Source organism: Ascidiella aspersa, chromosome 3, assembly GCF_963924565.1.
Source record: "Ascidiella aspersa chromosome 3, kaAscAspe10.2, whole genome shotgun sequence".
Classification (NCBI taxonomy): domain Eukaryota; kingdom Metazoa; phylum Chordata; class Ascidiacea; order Phlebobranchia; family Ascidiidae; genus Ascidiella; species Ascidiella aspersa.
The window spans coordinates 4,526,407-4,545,720 of record NC_139449.1 but is presented as its reverse complement, the minus strand read 5'-3'; the positions used below and the strand labels follow the sequence as shown (position 1 = coordinate 4,545,720).

Sequence of the window (19,314 nt, the reverse complement as noted above, 5' to 3'; positions counted from 1 at the left end):
TTTCGATTTTCAAGTCTTGAAACTAAATTTTTAAATGTAATACAAAAAGTTAAAAATTATAAAAGTATATAGCCTGGATCGCAAATATGAATCATATTAAATCTGTTTTAACAAATATGATATAATTTCTAAAAAATGGCCAATTTTTCTTCCGCAAATCAACAAGTGTTTGTCCTGAAAATGACTGGTCATTTATCACGCTAAGCCTACCGTAAAATTGTAAAAGCTTTTGGTGAGTGTTCCAGTAGCTGTGATGGATCCAAGATTGACATCCACGTTAAATGGAAGGTCCTGGAAACTTGGGTGCATTGGATACGTCACCAAACCGTTGTCTCCTTGATCAGCATCCGAAGCGTACACAACACCAACCAGGTTGGCTAAAAACGAATGAAACAAGCGTTTTAAACGAGTAAAGGTTGTTTCATTAAGTATCGTCTAAACACGACTGGCGTTTATGTATTTTACTATGGAGTTTTACTGCTAAACAACGAAAAATACAGAATATTAATGTGGTAAATGTTTCGTTAAGCACCTATTAAAACGGTTGACTGTCGACTGGCATTGGTGTTCATAACTATTTAATTTCATTGCCAAATACAAAGCGAATTACCGGTTTTGAGCACTATTCCACAAATGCGTCACTCGGATGTTAAGCGAATTTTGTTTGCAAAATCACAAAATGCAAGTATTACCAACATCTAAAATGTTGACAAGGAACAACGAAAATGGCAGTATTAAACAAGTAATAATGGTGGGATATTGTTTGTGTACATAGTTGCGGAATATCATCGCAAAAAAACAACGCATATCACAGGTTTAAACGTGTAAGTGTGTTTTACTAAGAACTTTTTAATCATATTACCACAAATTTATAAATTGATTTGGAACGAGACAAATGCAGCTACGACTTGATTTATATGGTAATAAGTAACAAGGATAAAGATAAAATGTCAAGTTTGGTTAGAAGCTTACTTGTATCAGATCGAGTGAACATCGAGTAAACGTTGGAACTAAACTCGGGAAAGTTGTCGTTTGCGTCCTTAATCCGGACCTCCACAGTTGTGGTAGTGAAAAGAGAATTCTCTTTGCCTGATTAAAAATAAACCGAGTCTTAAAAGAGACCTGTACCTGTAGTTGGCCGGATCATTTAATTTGTTGCAAAGTGTTTTGGGATTTGTAGTAAAACTAAAAATACGCATGATTAGTTTTCAAGTTAGTTCCTCGAATATATAAAAGCAAAACAATTATTCGTCACAATCAGCAGTAAAATGATGAAAAATTGAAGCCGAATGCCCGATTTTGTTCTTTCATGGGGATATGCAAATTATTTTAACAATTATAAAGATTTTTTTCTAAGAAATATGGAATAGCAAAACGACAGTTTGGCACATTTAATCAAAATCATTGGTTAACCGATTAAAACAAAATGGAATTTTTTTAATTTTGAAAAAAATATATTATCAACAACAGTTGTGTCAGAAAGCTAAAAGAAATAGCTTTAATATTTTTTATACACTTTCTTGTGATGAAAAAACCTATTCAACAAGTTAAAAAATCCCCACAACTCACCAAATCCGTCCTGGGCCCGAACTGTGAAGTTGTATGACGTCACTTTTTCACGGTCGAGTGGCTGTGACGTAGTTATGACGCCGGTTGTCATGTCAACCGTGAAAGGAAGCAAAACGTCATCGGCATAATGGATGGAATATCTGAAAAAATAGAGTAGTTTAAATAGTTAGGCCATTAAAATGTTTATCGCAGTGGTCAGCAAACTGTTGGCCGCAGCCAAGATTCTGGCGTTTGTAGCAATTTTTAGTGGGCTGCAAGCTATTTGCTGTAATTTCAATTTTATTATGCAGTTCTTGGCAGCGTGAAAGCAGTACACTCATTGTGCTGTGTTTAAAAACTTAAAAACTTGGTGTGTCTAGGAGTTTTAATTTGGCTCATTGTTCCATCGAAGGGCAACCGACCAAAAATTTTACGAATAACGGTTTCCATAGGTTATTCATATGTTTTGTTAAAACTAACTGATAATAGTGTCTAATAATGACTGACTTATGTTTAACAAAAAATATTTTACAATTAAGTAGTCAACTCATGCCAGGTATCGCCTAATTATGTTTTCAAATGAAGTAGTTTGCGGTAAAAACACGCCTTACTGAAGTTTCAAAAATGCTGTTCTACGAGTACAAAAATAAATCTCGGCCAAACCTGAAGAAATGAGACTAAAGGTGTTAATTTACTATAATTACGACAACCAAGAGCGAAATTATTATAATTAAAGAGAAATATTGTAATATTTACAGGAACCTGACAGAAAATTTAAAATAATCTCAGTAAAAAGCTAAAAATAGTGTCAGCGTATTTGATAATCGAGGAATGCAGAAATAACGGCGCTTACCACAAAATTCCTCGCCAAGCCTTAACCACGAAATCTCCACAAGTAACAATCGCCAAACCACAACGTCACAATTACCTGACAATGCCAAACTCGCCGGCGTCATCGTCTTGTGACGTCACAGTGACAACGGGAGTTCCAACGGGGGCGTCTTCTGCCACTGAGGCGCGGTAGAGAGCAGGTCGAAAAACGGGAACGAATTCGTTGGTGTCTTCCACTATTACAAGGACCGTGGTGGAACCGGTAAGTGCTGGAGAGCCTGGGAAAAAATTACCAATTAAAAAAAAATAAAACTTAAAAAAAATGATTTTTAGGGTAAAAATGGATTGAGTTGTAGTTTTACGTAGTTTAAATAGGCAAAAAATTCAAGTTAAATAAACCTTAACCAAATACTTTAATTTTTACTTTCTTTTGGTTAGTAAAACAATAAAAAATAAAAAATAAACTTCACCCCTTAAGTTGAGTTTTTACTTTCTGTAAGTTAGTAAAAAAATCTAAAAATCCTAAAAAAACCTTGACCCCTTACTACACTTTTTATTTTTATTAATTAGGGAAAAATAGAAATATAAAAAATTAAAACACCCTAACCCCTTAATTTCCTTTTTTCCCTTTTAGTTAGTAAAATAGAAATATAAAAATAAAAAAAAAACTTTACCCCTTAAAAATTTATTAAAGAATAAATATAAAAATTAAAAAAAAACTTAACTCCTTAGTTAAATTTTTACTTTCTTTTATTTAGTAAAAAAAACAAAATAAAAAATTTAGTATTATTGGGTAAAATCCTCACCTCTATCCACAGCTGTGATAAGTACGTCATACTGTCTCGTCTCCTCCCGATCGACACTAGGGGCGATCGTGAGCCACCCGTCGGCCGACATCGTTATGACGTCATACACCTGTTCCCGCTGACCCGTGACCTTGACCTCGGTGACCCCGGGCGTACGGAAGTCGACCACGCCACCACTTCCGGTATCAAGGTCACTGACCTTTAACTGCAAGGAATGTTTTTGCTGTTTGTTTAAAGGCATAAACTAAAATTGGGGTTTTTACGTTGAATAGTTTTTTTTTTTTTTATTTAAAGAGAATATTTTTTAATTTCAATGGATGCGAAAATATAAGATTACTGAAAAATAGAGGATATTTTACAGGCTTAATATAAATAAAAATTGCTTGTTTGGCATTGTACTTCTGAACAAATGTTTGAACATTCTATTAATGTTACCTTCGCCAGAATTAAAGAAAGTTGAAACATGTATTGTAGTACAATGAAACTATGAAAAAAAAAAATTTTAAGTTGAACTTCGTTAGTTGTGAAACAATTACTTGATTTTGTAATTTCTTATTCTTAATCAAATATATTTTTACACAAACTTCAAAATTTTAAGTGTGTAAGACTAGAGCTTTTGTATTACTTTTGCAAACCTTTAAATTTTAACCAAAGGAATATTTTAATTTTATTGACATTCTTGGTTATAGCTAAATTCATTTCTACGTTATCTTCGATATTTTACGATAATTTTTTTTCATTAAATATAATTAAAATATTTTTTTTTGGTTTTAAACATTTGGACGATGGCCCAAAAAATTTCCACTTAACTTCTATTATTTAATGACATTGACGTGAACCAGAATCTAGGAAAATAATTGGGATCCGTTAAATTTAAACACTTTGTGGATAGTTACATCATATAAAAGCCTAATTTCGTCATATTAGTTAGACTCAAACCTTGATAAGCCGCCATAACAAAACATGATAATTAATTAAAAGTACAAAAAAAAAACATTTGCAATTTTATATGTTACTTGGCGGAATATTCATGACACTCATACTTAACGATTTCAAACTAGTTCGGTTAATCTTATCCATATCAGTTAGAAACCCAACCTTAGCCAACTTCTGCGGGGTTGTAATGCTCTCGTTCACAGTAAGCACAAGGCCACGTGGCTCGATCACCGGACTACAATCGTTGACGTCATCAATCGTGACGTGTATAGTGACGTTGCTGCTGTGTCGTGGCACTCCCATGTCGCTCGCTTCCACCAGGAGTGTTAGCTCCGAGAGCTTTTCGCGATCGAGTTTTCGGGCAAGGTAGATGACGCCTAAAAAGGAATTCGTCAAGTTTTGTAATGACTTAAGTGAATGACTGGACTTAAGTGCACTTAAGTCGCTGTTTTTAAATGACTTGACTTGAAAACGCTTCATTTTACGAAAACACTTCATTAGCCCAATTTATTTGTCTCCTGTACAGTAGATGCCTGCTCTCGGCACACAGCAGTGTTGCAGTGACTTACTTAAGTCACTGTTTTTTTAATTTTGTTTTCAAGTGACTTGACTTAAAAACATTTTATTTTTACGAAAACACGTTTCAACCCAAGTCATTGGTCCCTGTACAGTACATGCCTACTCTTAGCACAGAGCAGTGTTGTGATGACTTAAGTCAGTGACTTGACACACTTAAGCCAATGTTTTTAAATGACTTGACTTAAGTGCACTTAAGTCACTGTTTTCAAATGACTTGACTTGACTTAAGTCCTTTGACCAAAATGACTTGACTTGACTTAAGTCTTTTGGACAAATGACTTGACTTGGACTTCAGTCATTTTGTCAAATAACTTGGGAGTAAATTAAGGATTTTTCATTTAAATTTATCTCAAGTTTTGCACATTAAACACTCTTATTGCTGTATATTGCGTTTGTGTTAGTGTTTTAGTTAAATTGTTGCATCGGACAATTTTACCAATTTCAATAGTTTAACAATTTACTTTAAGTCAATGACATGACTTGAAATTGACTTGCTCTCATAATGACTTGACTGGGACTTGACTTGGGCAACCGATGATTCGGACTGGGACTTGACTTGTTATTTTCGCAAAAGACTTGACTTGGACTTAAGTTATTTTTCAAATGACTTGACTGGGACTTAAGTTATTTTAAAATGACTTGTTTACAACACTGCTTGAAAGCATTTCATTATACGAAAACACTACGTTTTAACCCAAGTCATTTGTCCACTGCACAGCACATGCCTATATTCTCAGCACACAGCAAGGTTGTAATGACTTAAGTCAGTGACTTGACGCACTTAAGTCATTGTTATCAAATGACATTACTTTACTTATGTCTCTAGGACAAATGACATGACTTTGCTTAAGTCTCTAGGACAAATGACATTACTTTACTCAAGTCTCTAGGACAAATGACATTACTTTACTTAAGTCTCTAGGACAAATGACATTACTTTACTTAAGTCTCTAGGACAAATGACATTACTTTACTTAAGTCTCTAGGACAAATGGCATGACTTTACTTATGTCTCTAGGACAAATGACATTACTTTACTTAAGTCTCTAGGACAAATGACATTACTTTACTTAAGTCTCTTGGACAAATGACATTACTTTACTTAAGTCTCTAGGACAAATGACATTACTTTACTTAAGTCTCTAGGACAAATGGCATGACTTTACTCAAGTCTCTAGGACAAATGACATTACTTTACTTAAGTCTCTAGGACAAATGACATTACTTTACTTAAGTCTCTAGGACAAATGGCATGACTTTACTTATGTCTCTAGGACAAATGACATTACTTTACTTAAGTCTCTAGGACAAATGACATTACTTTACTTAAGTCTCTAGGACAAATGACATTACTTTACTCAAGTCTCTAGGACAAATGACATTACTTTACTTAAGTCTCTACGACAAATGGCATGACTTTACTTATGTCTCTAGGACAAATGACATTACTTTACTTAAGTCTCTAGGACAAATGACATTACTTTACTTAAGTCTCTAGGACAAATGACATTACTTTACTTATGTCTCTAGGACAAATGACATGACTTTGCTTAAGTCTCTAGGACAAATGACATGACTTTACTTAAGTCTCTAGGACAAATGACATTACTTTACTCAAGTCTCTAGGACAAATGGCATGACTTTAATAAAGTGTTTTCGACAATTGACTTGGGTCGAAATAAAGTGTTTTCGTTAAGCAAGTAGTTTAAAAATTGGGTTATTTGTCTTAATTTTTGCACGTAAAACAACTCTTTTTCTAAATGTTGCGTTTATGTTATTTTTTGTTGAGGTATTGCTCATAGTTTACAAGTTTTAATAGTTGTATACACAGTAACACACAGAAACTGGATTTAACATAAAATAAAATACTTAAATTTACAAAATATTTCAATCTTAATTCAATCAAAACAACTCAACTGCTTTTTAGGAACAAAAATCTAATTTAAATTTTACAAAAATATAGCACCAATCAAACTAACCAGTTCCAGCGTCCATCTTGAAAAACTTGGGAACGGGCGGCAGCAACTTAAATGACATCATGCCGTTCCAACCTGTGTCGTCATCGGTTGCCTTGACGACCAACAGCAGGTCTCCGATCTTGGCGTCTTCCCGTATGCTTACCGCAGTCTCATTGGATAAGCGGATGACCGGTGCGTGGTCGTTCTGGTCGCTCACCAGAATGGTGATGGTTCGTTGGCTGGTTTCACCATCTTTATGGCAATTTGGGGGATTGTTTTACTTTTGAAGTATTTAAATTTTTACTTTTAAAGAATTTATTCTTTTACTTTTGAAGTATTTATTTTGTGCTTTTGGAGTATTTATGAAAAAAACTTATAAACTCAATAGGGAGTTCTGGTCGTTCACCAGAATGGTGATGTTTCTTTGTGGTAATTTTAGGCTTTTTTACTTTTGATGAGTTTATAAGAAAAAAACAAAGCATATAAACGCTATAGGGAGGTCTATTCGTTCACCAGAATGGATGGTCCGTTGGCGGGTTTTACCATCTTTATGGCAATTTTCATTGATTTTATTTATTCCTCACGGTATTTTCTAAAGTATTTTAACTAAACAAACGAAGCATATAAACGCAACAAAAAATTCTGGTCGATCACCAGAATGGTCATGTTTCGTTGACTGGTTTCACTCTCTGTATGGCAATTTGAAGATTTTTTTTTACTTTTGATGTGATTATCATAAACAAACAAAGCATATAAACCCAATAGGAATTTTTGGTCGCTTACCAAAATTGTGATGGTTCGTTGGCTGGTTTCACCATCTTTTGGGCAATATTAGGAATTAATAATATTTTTTTTCAACATCGCGATAACCGTCATTTCATGGCTACATAAGGTATATTCAAATTTAACGCTAAACTAACTGTAGCCAATAGCAATGTATTTGTGCCACCTCATTCATCAGTAATAACATCAACAACAACAACTATAATATTTACTACTTTTAACTCACTTGAACATTTAACGGCGACCGAGGCGTTAAACCTCGGCACCAGATCACGTGACGCCAACTGCCGGGCAACATACATCAGTCCGGTGGTGGCGTTAATGGCCAAGTACGCGTCGCCGGGAACTTGATATGGCATCGAATAGCTGGAGTTGCAGCTGGTAGGTTGAGAACCTGGTGGAATATAATTGTTGTTGTTTTCTTGTCAGAAAGTTGCAGTTAAGGTGATAATTGGTTAATTAGGTGGGGATTGAAATTCTCTGCAAATTTATGAATAAATTAGGAACCTTGTCTAAAATTAAAGCTCATTTTGGTTCTTCATTTAAAAAAGCAATAAAATCGTTCTACTTGTCTAAATTGTAGTCGATATTTTGGAATAATTAGTCTTTGGAATTAAATTATCACGTTTTTGTTCTATCATTAAAGCATAGCAATTCGTTAAAATTGAATCTGTTCAACAAACAAAACATAAAAGGACTGAAAAGTAAAAAAAAAAAATTATAAAAAAAAGATATACAAATATTAAAAAAAAAATCAAGTAAAACCTTTTTATTTCAAAAGCAACTACATAAAGGCAAAAACATGACTTTAACTTAATTCATTATTTGAGTGAATGGGTTCTAGTTGTCTCAATGTTTTTCGACAATTTGAAATAGTTGACACTTGGAATTAAATTATTATTATATTTTTGCAGCATCATTAAACCATCCCAATTTGTTAACGTTAAAATCTGTTAAACCGAAAAAAACGAAATAAGTAGCAAAACTGTCTAGGTCAAAAGAAGTATTGAAAGGCAAAAACATAACTTTAACTCAATTTACCATTAGTGTCACCCTCAAAGGAACCGACTCGAAGCAACGGCGTCCCTTTTTCTGCGTATTCTGATACGTACCTGCGAAATAAACGTCGTTGTTACACACTTGTAGACATTACAGTTTACTTGTTTGTTGCACAACAGTGACAACATGTGTGACGTCACAATGCGCTTACTGTGCTCGACAAGATCGTCTGGTTCTGTTTCCGGCTTAAAACGCCAGCGGTAAGTTGTAAACCAGGGTCTTGCAGAGTAATCTTGCAGTTGTATTGCATTTGAATACATATAAAGTAATTGCAGTATTGTTTAATGCAGGGGTTCTTAAATTGGGGTGAATGGGTCCTTTAGGGGTTCGTGAACTATTTTTATGGGATCCAATAATGCCAATTTTGATTCTTGAGTGCAATTTAAAATTAGAATAATTTTTCCTCAGAAAAAAGTTTACTTAAAAAAACAAGTGGCGCATTTTCCTTAAATGTATTTAGACTCAGTTTCACAATTGTGTGACCGGAAACAGCATGTTTTTTTAGTTTTATGACGTCATTATGAAAAAATCTTGCCGACCATGGTCCACAAGAACCATTTAAAAAAAAAGTGTAAGAACCACTGTTTTGAGACCTCTCCAAAAATTGTAGACGTTGGGAAAAGGTATATATGTAAATAAATTTTTAAATGAGGGTAAAACAAAACAAAGTTACGAACAAAAAATTCTCAATTTTAGAATAAAAAAAAATTTTATCTTAAAAACATATTTGATGTAAAACTATGATGATTTTCTATGCTTTATACCCAGCAAAGTCATAACAGTCAGTGCTTAAGTCTTTTATTACCGTTTAAATGCAAGCTGTAACATTTCTCAATCACATTTTAGTGCCATTATTTTTGACGTACTGTACTGTTAAAAGAACGATGCTTTAAAAGATAAAAACGACAAAAACAGAGGATCTTATGAATTTAAAGCATATTCTTAAAGCTTTTCTGTAAAATGCAGTGTTTTATTTTTAAACAAAAAGTAAAAGTAAAGGTTTTAACAAACTAATAAATCAGATCAACCTTTTTTAACTGAAAAATTCAAAATAAACTTATTCTCTCACCATTGAACTGGCAAAACTAGCTGAGGTCGTTCCGCAGCCTTTCCAAGGACAAATATCGTGACCTTGATCAGCACGTGTTTCCTGGAGGTCACCGGGCCAAGGTCACGGGCGGCGATGACCACGTGGTAGACGGAGTCACGCTCCAGTGGTTTTGCGACGGTCAGTCGCCCGGTTGTCATAGAAACGACAAACAGACGCTTGGGGTCGCCAGAAATTATTGTGTATTCGATGATTCCATTGAAACCTAGAAAAAACGTTAGTAATTTAATATCTTAAATAAATTAACACCATTCTTCATTTTTATATTAAAAAAAAGAATTTACTGTTAATATTTCATAAAAATTAAAATTATTATGGAAATTTCTAGCTTGATACGAGTATACCTTCCTGGTCAAAAATTGATTTTCTCTGAGGAATCTAATTTAATGCGAAATCCAAATTATTTTATTTTATGCTGTTAAACTTGTTTCTGGAAAACTATAACCCTGCCCAAATTAGGCAATTTTGGGGGGGCAGATGAAAAAAAAAATTAAATCTATTAATTTTTCATTATTATCACACGTAAATTGGACACGTATTTCAGTTTTTATATCTCTTGTTTAGGGGTTCTTAAACTGGGTCCATGTACCCCTTGGGGGTCTGTGAATTAGTTTTAGGGGGTCCATGAAGGCCTAATTGAAATATTAGTGTATATTTGAAAACGAATCATTTTTTCAAAGAAAGCAGTTTCAATTAAAACAGAGCGGTTTTGCACTGACGTATTTAGACTCCCTTTCACTTTCACATTTTTAGACCGAAGTTAACAGATTTATAAATTCTATTTGTATTGTGACGTCAATTTATGACGTCATTTTTTTGCCTTTCGTGGTCCACACGAAGCCAAAAAAAATTTTAGGGGTCCGCGGTAAAAAAAGTTTAAGAACCCCTGGTTTAGGACAACTAGAACGTAAGATGGTAAAATCAGATATCCAAACAAATTTAGACTATAAGTAATGTTGGAAAACATAATATATGAATGATCAACCACATTTTTCAAATTAAGAGAGGTTTTCCAAAGGCAGAACAAAAGAACGCATCATTGATTTTTTAACAAAAGGATAATTTTCTTCAATAGAATCCAATGACGGGTTCTTAAAAAGTGGCGTGTTATCGTCTTTTAAAATGCTAATCATAATAACACCCACAATTAATTAACTATGGATTAATAACCGTTCCAACACGATTGCAGTTATATCCGACAAGGTCACACAAGGTCGGGAGATCTCGTGTCATAATATCGGATGATGGCAACGAAATAATCCTCAAAATCGGATGAGCACGGCTTACAAGTGCACGAAGCGAAATGCGGAAGAGGCCAGATTGCGGATAAACATCGAATAAATGCGGATTTAACACGGAGCTTAATGCACCAGGGGTAACGTGTTAATATCGCTTTGAAAGAATTGATTATGTCGATATAGCAATACTGCACTTGATATGCCCCTGTGCATTTTAAAAGAGATTTAGGCCCACTTAAGAATAAAATGGCGTGGTTTTAATTGCGATAAAGCTACAGTTCTTTATCTTGTTCGAGTTTTAGTACCTAGGTTCCCCAATTTGCAAGCTTTTAAAATTTATTATTACGAATACTTGTTTAAACATAAGCATATTTATATCATGCAAACTGTCTAAATATTTCGTAATACCAATTCATCCAATCGTACATTTGTCGGACAAATTAAGACTGGTCAGTATTAATAATGGAATCAAAGCTGTAGTCAAATTTATATCATCCAAAACTGTCTTAATATTTGGTCAAACCAATTTATCATTCATAACAATAGTTCTCGAATGAAATAAGACCGTTTAATTTTATTAGTTAGAGCAAAGTTAGACGAAATGTATGTTATATTGTAAAAACACTCCATTTAATATGAATTTTAAAAACAAGGCACTCTGTCTAAAACAAGCAAAGTTTAATTTGCACGTTCAAGAATATAGTCTCACTTAAATGGCTAACCTATACTTCTGTATTGGATTTTGTTTTAAATAGGGATTTACCGCAAGATTTTTGACATCTTGCAAGATTTTCTAACACAGGAAATATTTTGTAAAATCAGGCGCATTTTTAACCACTAGAAGTTAGTCGACTTACCTATGTCACGGTCTGTTGCCTCCACTTCGGCCACCAGATGTCCCACTTCCGCGTTGGCGGGAACCTCCACAGCGAGGGGAACTCCCCCGTTCGATATTTGTACCGGCGCGTTGTCGTTTAAATCAATGACGTTGATAAGAACACGAACCTCAGACCAACGACCTTAAAAGGTAAAAGCATAAAGTTAGCACTTTATTTTTAATACCGCCTACATTGGGGGTTAAGGACAGTGTTTCTTAATCTATGGATCAGTCAATGACTTCACTTAAGTGCACTTAAGTCACTGTTTTTAAATTACTTAACTTGGCTTAAATTTTTAGGACAAATGACTTGGGTTGAAATAAAGTGTTTCACTACAATTTTTTTTATAAAATTGGGCTTTTATCTTAATATTTGCACATAAAACAATTTCCTTGTCATATGTTGCGTTTATGTTAGTTTTAAAATGAGTTATTTCTCATAATCGGACTAGTTTACAAGTTTTAATAGCTCAACGTTTTATTTTTATGACAAGGACGTGACTTGAAATTGACTTGCTTTAATTTTGACTTGACTGGGACTTGACTTGGGCAACCGATGACTTGGACTGAGACATGAGTTGTTATTTCCTCAAAAAGACTTGATTTGGATTATTTTACGAATGACTTGGCTGGGACTCAAATCATTTTAAAATGACTTGTTGACAACACTGCCACAATCCCTTTGTTTCGTTCACAACTCTCCCTCTGTTACGTCACACAGGGCCTCACCTCCGGCGTCAGTGGCGCGAACTTTCACGACGAAGAGGTCACGTGACTCCCGATCGAAGTTGTCGGAGCGTGACGGATTTAAATTGATTTCGCCGCTCTTTGGGTCGATCAGGAAGTGACCCTGGTCGGAATCTAGGAACAAAAGGTGTTTTTTGGATTAAATTAGAAAAAATAAACGTTATATCGTAGTCAAAAAACAAACATAACCTATTTGTTAAAAAAAAATTGAAAAAATTCTTTGAAGGTTTGAACAATTTCTTTGTTTGGTTATTATCAAATATGATGACGGGTTAATTTCGATTTTTTTTCCCAAGTATTAATTACACGATACTTAAAAAAAGAACCCCGACTGTAATGTTATAGGACAACATCACAAAATATTTCGAAGAAAGTTAAGTCTCAGAGAGTTGCTGATCAAATAAAATTAAACATGTGTTTTTTTAGAAAAATATTTTTTGCACAAGAAACATTGGCGAAAATGGTCGTATGAAGTACAACCGTTTTAAATAATTGCATCAAGAGCATAGGCCATGACAAAACACCAACAAAAAGTGACCGATTTTTAAAAACAATTAGAACTTTTTACTTTAAACGAAAATGTTTTATTATTTTTAACAATTTCCCTTTTTCCATATTCCTTTAGTTAATTGATTGAAAATGGAACGCCCGACTTGTGTTCATCACGTTTCTTTTCAAAATCGGCAAACTTTTACCCCGATTTTCACGTAAGAAGAAGCATTATGTGCGTTCGCAGCCCTTTCAGCGAAGAAAAACCTTGACCCAGCATACCATTGGATCAATATATTGCGGGCGTCAATTTATTGACTCTTCAGTCAAAGCAGCTGAAAGTTTCTCCAAATCACCGTCAACAAAGCTGTAAGTTATCTCCACAGTCAAACCAAGCACTAAACCTTGAAACTCTTTTGCCCAATTTTTACAAATTGCTCATCAAAATATCACCAATTAAAAAAATATACCTTTCATTTCATGAATTAAAAAAAATAAATTCATTTTTATGAATTGAAAAAAAAAATTCATTTTATGAGATTCATTTTATGAAAACTTTTATATTATGTTTTTACAATTTTATTCCAACTCACTGTCGACGAAGCTGTAAGTAATCTCGGCGTTCTCTCCAACGTCACGGTCTGTTGCGCTCACGTGACCTACGTATACTCCGCTGGAGGGCGGTGTGGAGGTTCCTTCGACGAACTCGAAAATGTACTCGCTACTCGTAAAGGTCGGGTCGTTGTCGTTCGAGTCAAGTAATCGTACGGCGAGTTGTGAGCTGGATTGGTGGACTCCGTCGCTGGCGATAACTAAAAAATCAACAATTGTTTCAAGAAGTTCAGTTTTCCAGGATTTAAAATGTGTGAACATGATTTTTTAAGTTTTTACAAATGTATTTTTTGTGTTACATTTTTCGGCACTCTGGTTAAATGTCTCAAAAAAGTGATATTTGCCAAAAATGAGATTGCTGAAGGTTTTTAAATTGAGAGTAGTTGGTTTGTTAAACTTTTTTGGTTCCCTTTATTGTTCTGCGTTTCTGTTGTGTACAAAAACGAAAAAGTGTTTTTCGTCACCTACGAATTAACCCAAAAGGTTGTTTGTCACTTTAAAAGTTTTTGTTTAGCTTGTTGCAAAACAACCTTCTGTAAACACTGCCATTTTTTTTTTTTAGAAATATACCAAAACCATTTTACAATGCTATCACTTTTTTGAATTTAAGCAAAAAATAACATGGGGTTGAGAGATGGTAGCGTTTTTAATGGATTTTTTTCAATTTGCATAAATGTTAAGAAAAAACGCCTTAAACACTACTATTTCTGGATTCCATGCAAATTGAAAAAATCCATTAAAAACGCTACCATCTCTCAAATACATGTAAATTTACGAAAAATCCACCTTAAACGCTACCATTTCTAAACTTCATATATATTAAAAAACGCCTAGAACACTGTCATTTCACGACTCCGCGTACCTGTCAGCAAATATTCTTCCGTTCTTTCTCGATCAAGTCCGCGAGCTCCAATAGTAATCCTCCCACTCCCGGGATCGATCTCAAAGTCCTCGGAACTCGCGCCCGGCCTCAGCGAATAAACGATCGCGCCTCCTGATTGGTCGTCGTCGTCAGCCGTCAGGGATGACACCAAGTAACCCGGTGACTCCGATTCCGACACTATGACGTCACTGACGACGGAACGAAACAGCGGAGCGTTGTCATTTTCGTCCAGGATGCTGATTTCGACCTGGAGATGAAAGTTGGGGGTAAATCATTTTTAATCTGGAGCGCTTTTAAAAATAAATGTTACGTGAAACATGTTGGAAAAAGTTAAAAAAAGCATAAGCATAATTTTATCTTGTTGGTGTTTTCAAGTTTTATTTAGATTTTTCTATATTTAATTTTATGGAAGTTGCTAATGTTATTTTGGAAAAGATAGATTTGTTTCTTTATGTATTTTAAAATTGCGAAAAATGTCTGATTTAAAAGCGCTTTTCAAGTGTTTAGTCCTGAGCGAAATAATTTAAAATAGCAAGTTTTAAAGTGAGAAAAATCTAGGGGTTAAATTCATAGTATAACACCTTTGACGTGGTTTGGCTAAGAGAGTAAAAAAATTGTTTTCAACCCAACGTCAAGCTGATTTTCGTATGTAAGGCTCTGCGCTTGCATATAAGTATGTCTGTGTGAATGTGTGTGCTTGCGTACGTACGTGCGTGTGCTTGCGTACGTACGTGCGTGTGCGTGCGTAAGACACTCAGCCAATATAGCTATAGCGTGAGAACAATGTACAGTAGGTTTATGGATAAACAAGCATCAGCGCACAAACGCACACAAACTACTTTCGCTTCTAAATTAAGAGAAAAAGTTAATTGCTCTGAAATGAAGCAACCACTTAAATATCGGCAAGTTGTGGAGCATCAAATGCAGACTGTTTTTGGAATTTCCCGGTTTAGTAAAAGTGCTTGATTTATTTTCTATATATATTCACCCATAACACACTTGGCTAATTACAAATTTGGGCCTTGATCAGTATACGATATTTTTTAGTTAATATCTTGAATTTTCAGATTATAAAGCAATTTCAAAATTAAGTTAAACAAAAGCTTATGCGTTTATATGTTAACAGAGTCGTTTACAATTCTTAGATTTGTGGCTATTTTAAAGATGAATGAAAAAATCAAACAGATTCTAATTTTAAACACATTTTTAATATATGCCTATTTTTAGAAAGAGTCGTTAAATAAGAAAAAATAGTATTGTTCTTATTCCACAGCTGTGATTTTACTAATATAGTGTTTTAGATATATTATGTAACGGTCTGCCTTCAACATAATAAAGCCACGGACTGTAAATAGAACTACAAAGAGTTCAAAGTGTGACCAAAACCACTATAATCAATCATATAAAGCTTACTTTTCGTGTTTAGCGAGTCATAGAAAGTTCAAAAGGAGCACGCGTCTGTCAATAATGATGTCACAATGGAAATGTCAAGGCTGTTGTGCGCTCACAATACAGAGAAACGAAAAAGGTCAAAATAAGGTTGATTCGAGTTCGTATCTAAGTTATTATTGGGATTAACAGTTAAATTAATACAGTCAATCTGATGGACGGACTTTAAAAGTCAAGCCTAACAAAACGTAATGTCCTCTGGGCCTATGTACCTGCGTGGTCATTTTATAAAATCAGTAAATCTTGTTTTATTTAAAACCACGAAGAATAATGCTTAAGAATCTCGAAATACAACATTTTTGTTTGTTGTTGTGATTTTTCAAAATATAACAATCACGCTGTTCCTTAATATGATAAGCATTTAACACGACACCATATTCCATTGTTAAAGATTTATTTGTTATTTTAAAAAAATGTTTGTTGCCTAAGAGTGTGTTTTTGAGATTAAAAACTAAATTTGTTAAGGTTGTAGAATAGTTCACAAAATTTGAATACTTGAATTATGTACAGTTTTGGTGAATCTGTTTTTTATTTTGCAAGCCGACAGTGTAAGTCTTAAACACTTAACAAAAAAATCTTGTTACTTAGTTGTTAAATGAGTCGTATATAGAGGGTTTAATTGAACCTTGTGCATTTTAACAGACAGCAAATATGGCAAAAATATGTTTTTTTTTCAAATATGAAAAGAAAAATTGTAAGTAACATATCTCATTAAAAAGTAAAAAAATTAAAAAAAGTGAAAGTCATTTTTTTTTAAATTGAAAAATGGGGAAGCAATAAAGTCTAAAAAATTTTACACAGGCCCTTTTGATTTCCAAGAAAAAAGTCACAACAACAGAAAAAAATAAAGTTAAAGTTTTTTTAGAAGGCCCAAGGCTGCTTCGGACGGCGACGGACACTAGCCTGGCCAAACCCGGCTTAGTTTGACTCAGGTTAAACAAAACAACAAACACCTGGAGAACAGGCCTACTGCTTATGATAATGCTTAGTCCTGTGACTGAGTAAGGTAAAGGTGCGGTGGTCAAATCGTAGCTTGTTTTTGAACGACTTGAAATGCCTTCAGCGTATTTTCGGGGAACTATTGGGATACGCTTAAGGCGCCTTTTTACATGCGCGCTTAACGCGCTGTGCCTGTTTTTGCTGTTGGTATGTGTGCGAATGTGAATTTAAAGACGATAGTGTTACGCCATTTTTTGTTTTCTGCCTAACAATCGTCGATTACCAGATGCCGCATTCAAGTTTAATATTAATCTTTAATAACATAACAGGGTAGCCGCGTGGCACGAACGCCAACGCTAAGCTCAATCTTTAGTAAAGCGGCTAGTGCGTAAAACCAACTGTATCACACCACGCCAAACACAAGACTTACAGGCTTCTTTTGATTTAAAAGATGTGAAAACAGATTAATTTCCTTTTGGCAGTAAAACAAAAGCGTAAAACATTAGTGATCAAGTGGGAAATGTGGTAAGGTAACAGAAAGAATACAGTTAGGGGTGAGGTGAATGTAAACAAACCAAAATATAGGCCCAATCTCGAATTAGATGAAAAAAATTACAAAATAGTATTTACTTAGGTAATTCTTTCACTGGAAAAAACGCTCAGTGGCATTACAAGACACGTTTTGAAATCTTTTAAAATCTTTTACAATATATCGGCACCGATACCACCCTAGCATCGGACTAATTTTCGATACTATCACTTGGAAACCGGTATCGATTCGGATCCGATATTATCGGACATCCTGTATGGAACTTAGGCGGCTCTTTTTCCATCGTATCGCGACAATTAAAAGCGAAATCGCAATTGTTTTGATCCAAACTGGTCACCACGCCGGGGGCTATCACGACTTGACTCGCCCATGACCTTGAAAGTCTCGCGTAGAGGTCATTAAAGAGAGAAAAAAGGAGGAAAAAGGCGAGCCGCTAATTTAAGTCACGAGGCGCCAAAACTTCAGGAGAATTAAAGCGATTTAAAAGCTAAAACTTGGATTTCGGTCAAATTTGGTAAACAAACCGACAAGTTTCTGTAGAGGCCGCTGCATTGACTTTTAACCGTTATTTTTTCCTCGCGGCCCACTTTTGTTGAATTGGTTTACGACGCCTTGTTAACAACCGTTTTACAAATCTGCTGCCAACTATTATAATCTTTTTGGGCTTGGAGCCTACTTATACCGAGCATCTTTGACCCAGCTATATTATGGTTTACAAAAAATAGATAAGTTAAATTCAATTGCCGAAACAAAAGCCTGACAAACCAAATTTACAAAAGCTAACCAAACACAACTTAAAACTAACCCTACATTTACAATGCTTCTGGTATACAGGATTGGCCAAACAAAATCAGACTGAAAATCAAATAAACAAGTTAAGTAGTTGTTTACAGCTGTAGTTTTTAAGCAAATTAATAATTACCTTAGTCAAAGTTTCTATTCATTTATATATTTACCTGTCCGATACTTTCATTACTATGCTCAAACAAGCAAAATAGATTAAATTAAATATTCGAACCACTTTTTTCCAAGGTTATAAGGTAAAAAATGCTTTAGTCTTCAGTTTAGTTACCTCCAGTTGTTATCCGAATCTTTTTCTATAAAATTAATTTTTGAGATAAAAATCAACATCATTGCCGAAATTCGTATTACAGTTTTATATCGTATCGGCACCGATACCACCCTAGTATCGGTCGAGTACCGATACCATCATTGGCATCAGTTATCGGCTCCGATCCGATATTATCGGACATCCATATTACCTATAGAACCGTGCGTAGGGTGTTTTCACAAAATGCAAAAAACGAATGCAGTTTACTGCTAAACGTAAACATATAGTCAAAACAGCAAATTATAGGGAAAATATTCAGGCGAGACACAGTCGCCAAATAACCTCAGGTCACAGACATTGGCCAAGGCTGATAACCGTCGAAAATTGCGGCGAATTGGCTGAAAAGAGGAGCCATTAAAAGGTGCGATAAGTCAAATTGTCGCTTGTAGCAAACGCACATCGTGGGACGATCGCCCTCCCTAATAAGGCAAGCGGTAAGCTGATATCGGTGTGACGCAAATAGCACAGCTGATTGCGATTTAAAGCGAATTTGGGGCCGAGGCTGCGAATGTTAAAGCGGCCGAACCACTTGTTTTGTTATCGTTAGCGGGTGATTGCTTTATGTTGCTCCGGGCCTGTCTTTTAGGTTTTTATCTTAAAATCGTTGCACTTACGGAAAAACTTTAAATTTGTGGAAATGTTTTTTCACAAAAACTCTCTAAACAGAAAAAAAAACTTTTCATAATACTTAGAAATATATATACAGCAAGGAACTATCAAGCCTATATGAAAATTAGGTGTATTGTAGGCTTAATAAAGTTATGATGGTAGTGATGCTAAAACTGTATTTAAAAAAATACCATTTTTTATA

At 34.5% G+C, this 19,314-nt stretch overlaps 1 protein-coding gene across 1 annotated transcript in view; it reads right to left on the bottom strand.

Annotated features, from left to right (window-relative positions):
- The window catches only part of LOC146158173 (protocadherin Fat 4-like), a 78,501-nt gene that overhangs the window by 30,564 nt on the left and 28,623 nt on the right, over positions 1 to 19,314 (bottom strand). The window contains exons 12-25 of the mRNA XM_083383846.1: positions 14,434 to 14,701; positions 13,553 to 13,771; positions 12,453 to 12,584; positions 11,704 to 11,865; positions 9,570 to 9,813; positions 8,483 to 8,553; positions 7,668 to 7,835; positions 6,680 to 6,910; positions 4,284 to 4,498; positions 3,186 to 3,390; positions 2,477 to 2,657; positions 1,570 to 1,709; positions 973 to 1,089; positions 211 to 377 (exon numbers count right to left, since the gene is read on the bottom strand). Of these exons, the coding sequence (XP_083239972.1) occupies positions 211 to 377; positions 973 to 1,089; positions 1,570 to 1,709; positions 2,477 to 2,657; positions 3,186 to 3,390; positions 4,284 to 4,498; positions 6,680 to 6,910; positions 7,668 to 7,835; positions 8,483 to 8,553; positions 9,570 to 9,813; positions 11,704 to 11,865; positions 12,453 to 12,584; positions 13,553 to 13,771; positions 14,434 to 14,701 (2,520 nt within the window). The remainder of the gene's footprint in view (positions 1 to 210; positions 378 to 972; positions 1,090 to 1,569; positions 1,710 to 2,476; positions 2,658 to 3,185; positions 3,391 to 4,283; positions 4,499 to 6,679; positions 6,911 to 7,667; positions 7,836 to 8,482; positions 8,554 to 9,569; positions 9,814 to 11,703; positions 11,866 to 12,452; positions 12,585 to 13,552; positions 13,772 to 14,433; positions 14,702 to 19,314) is intronic.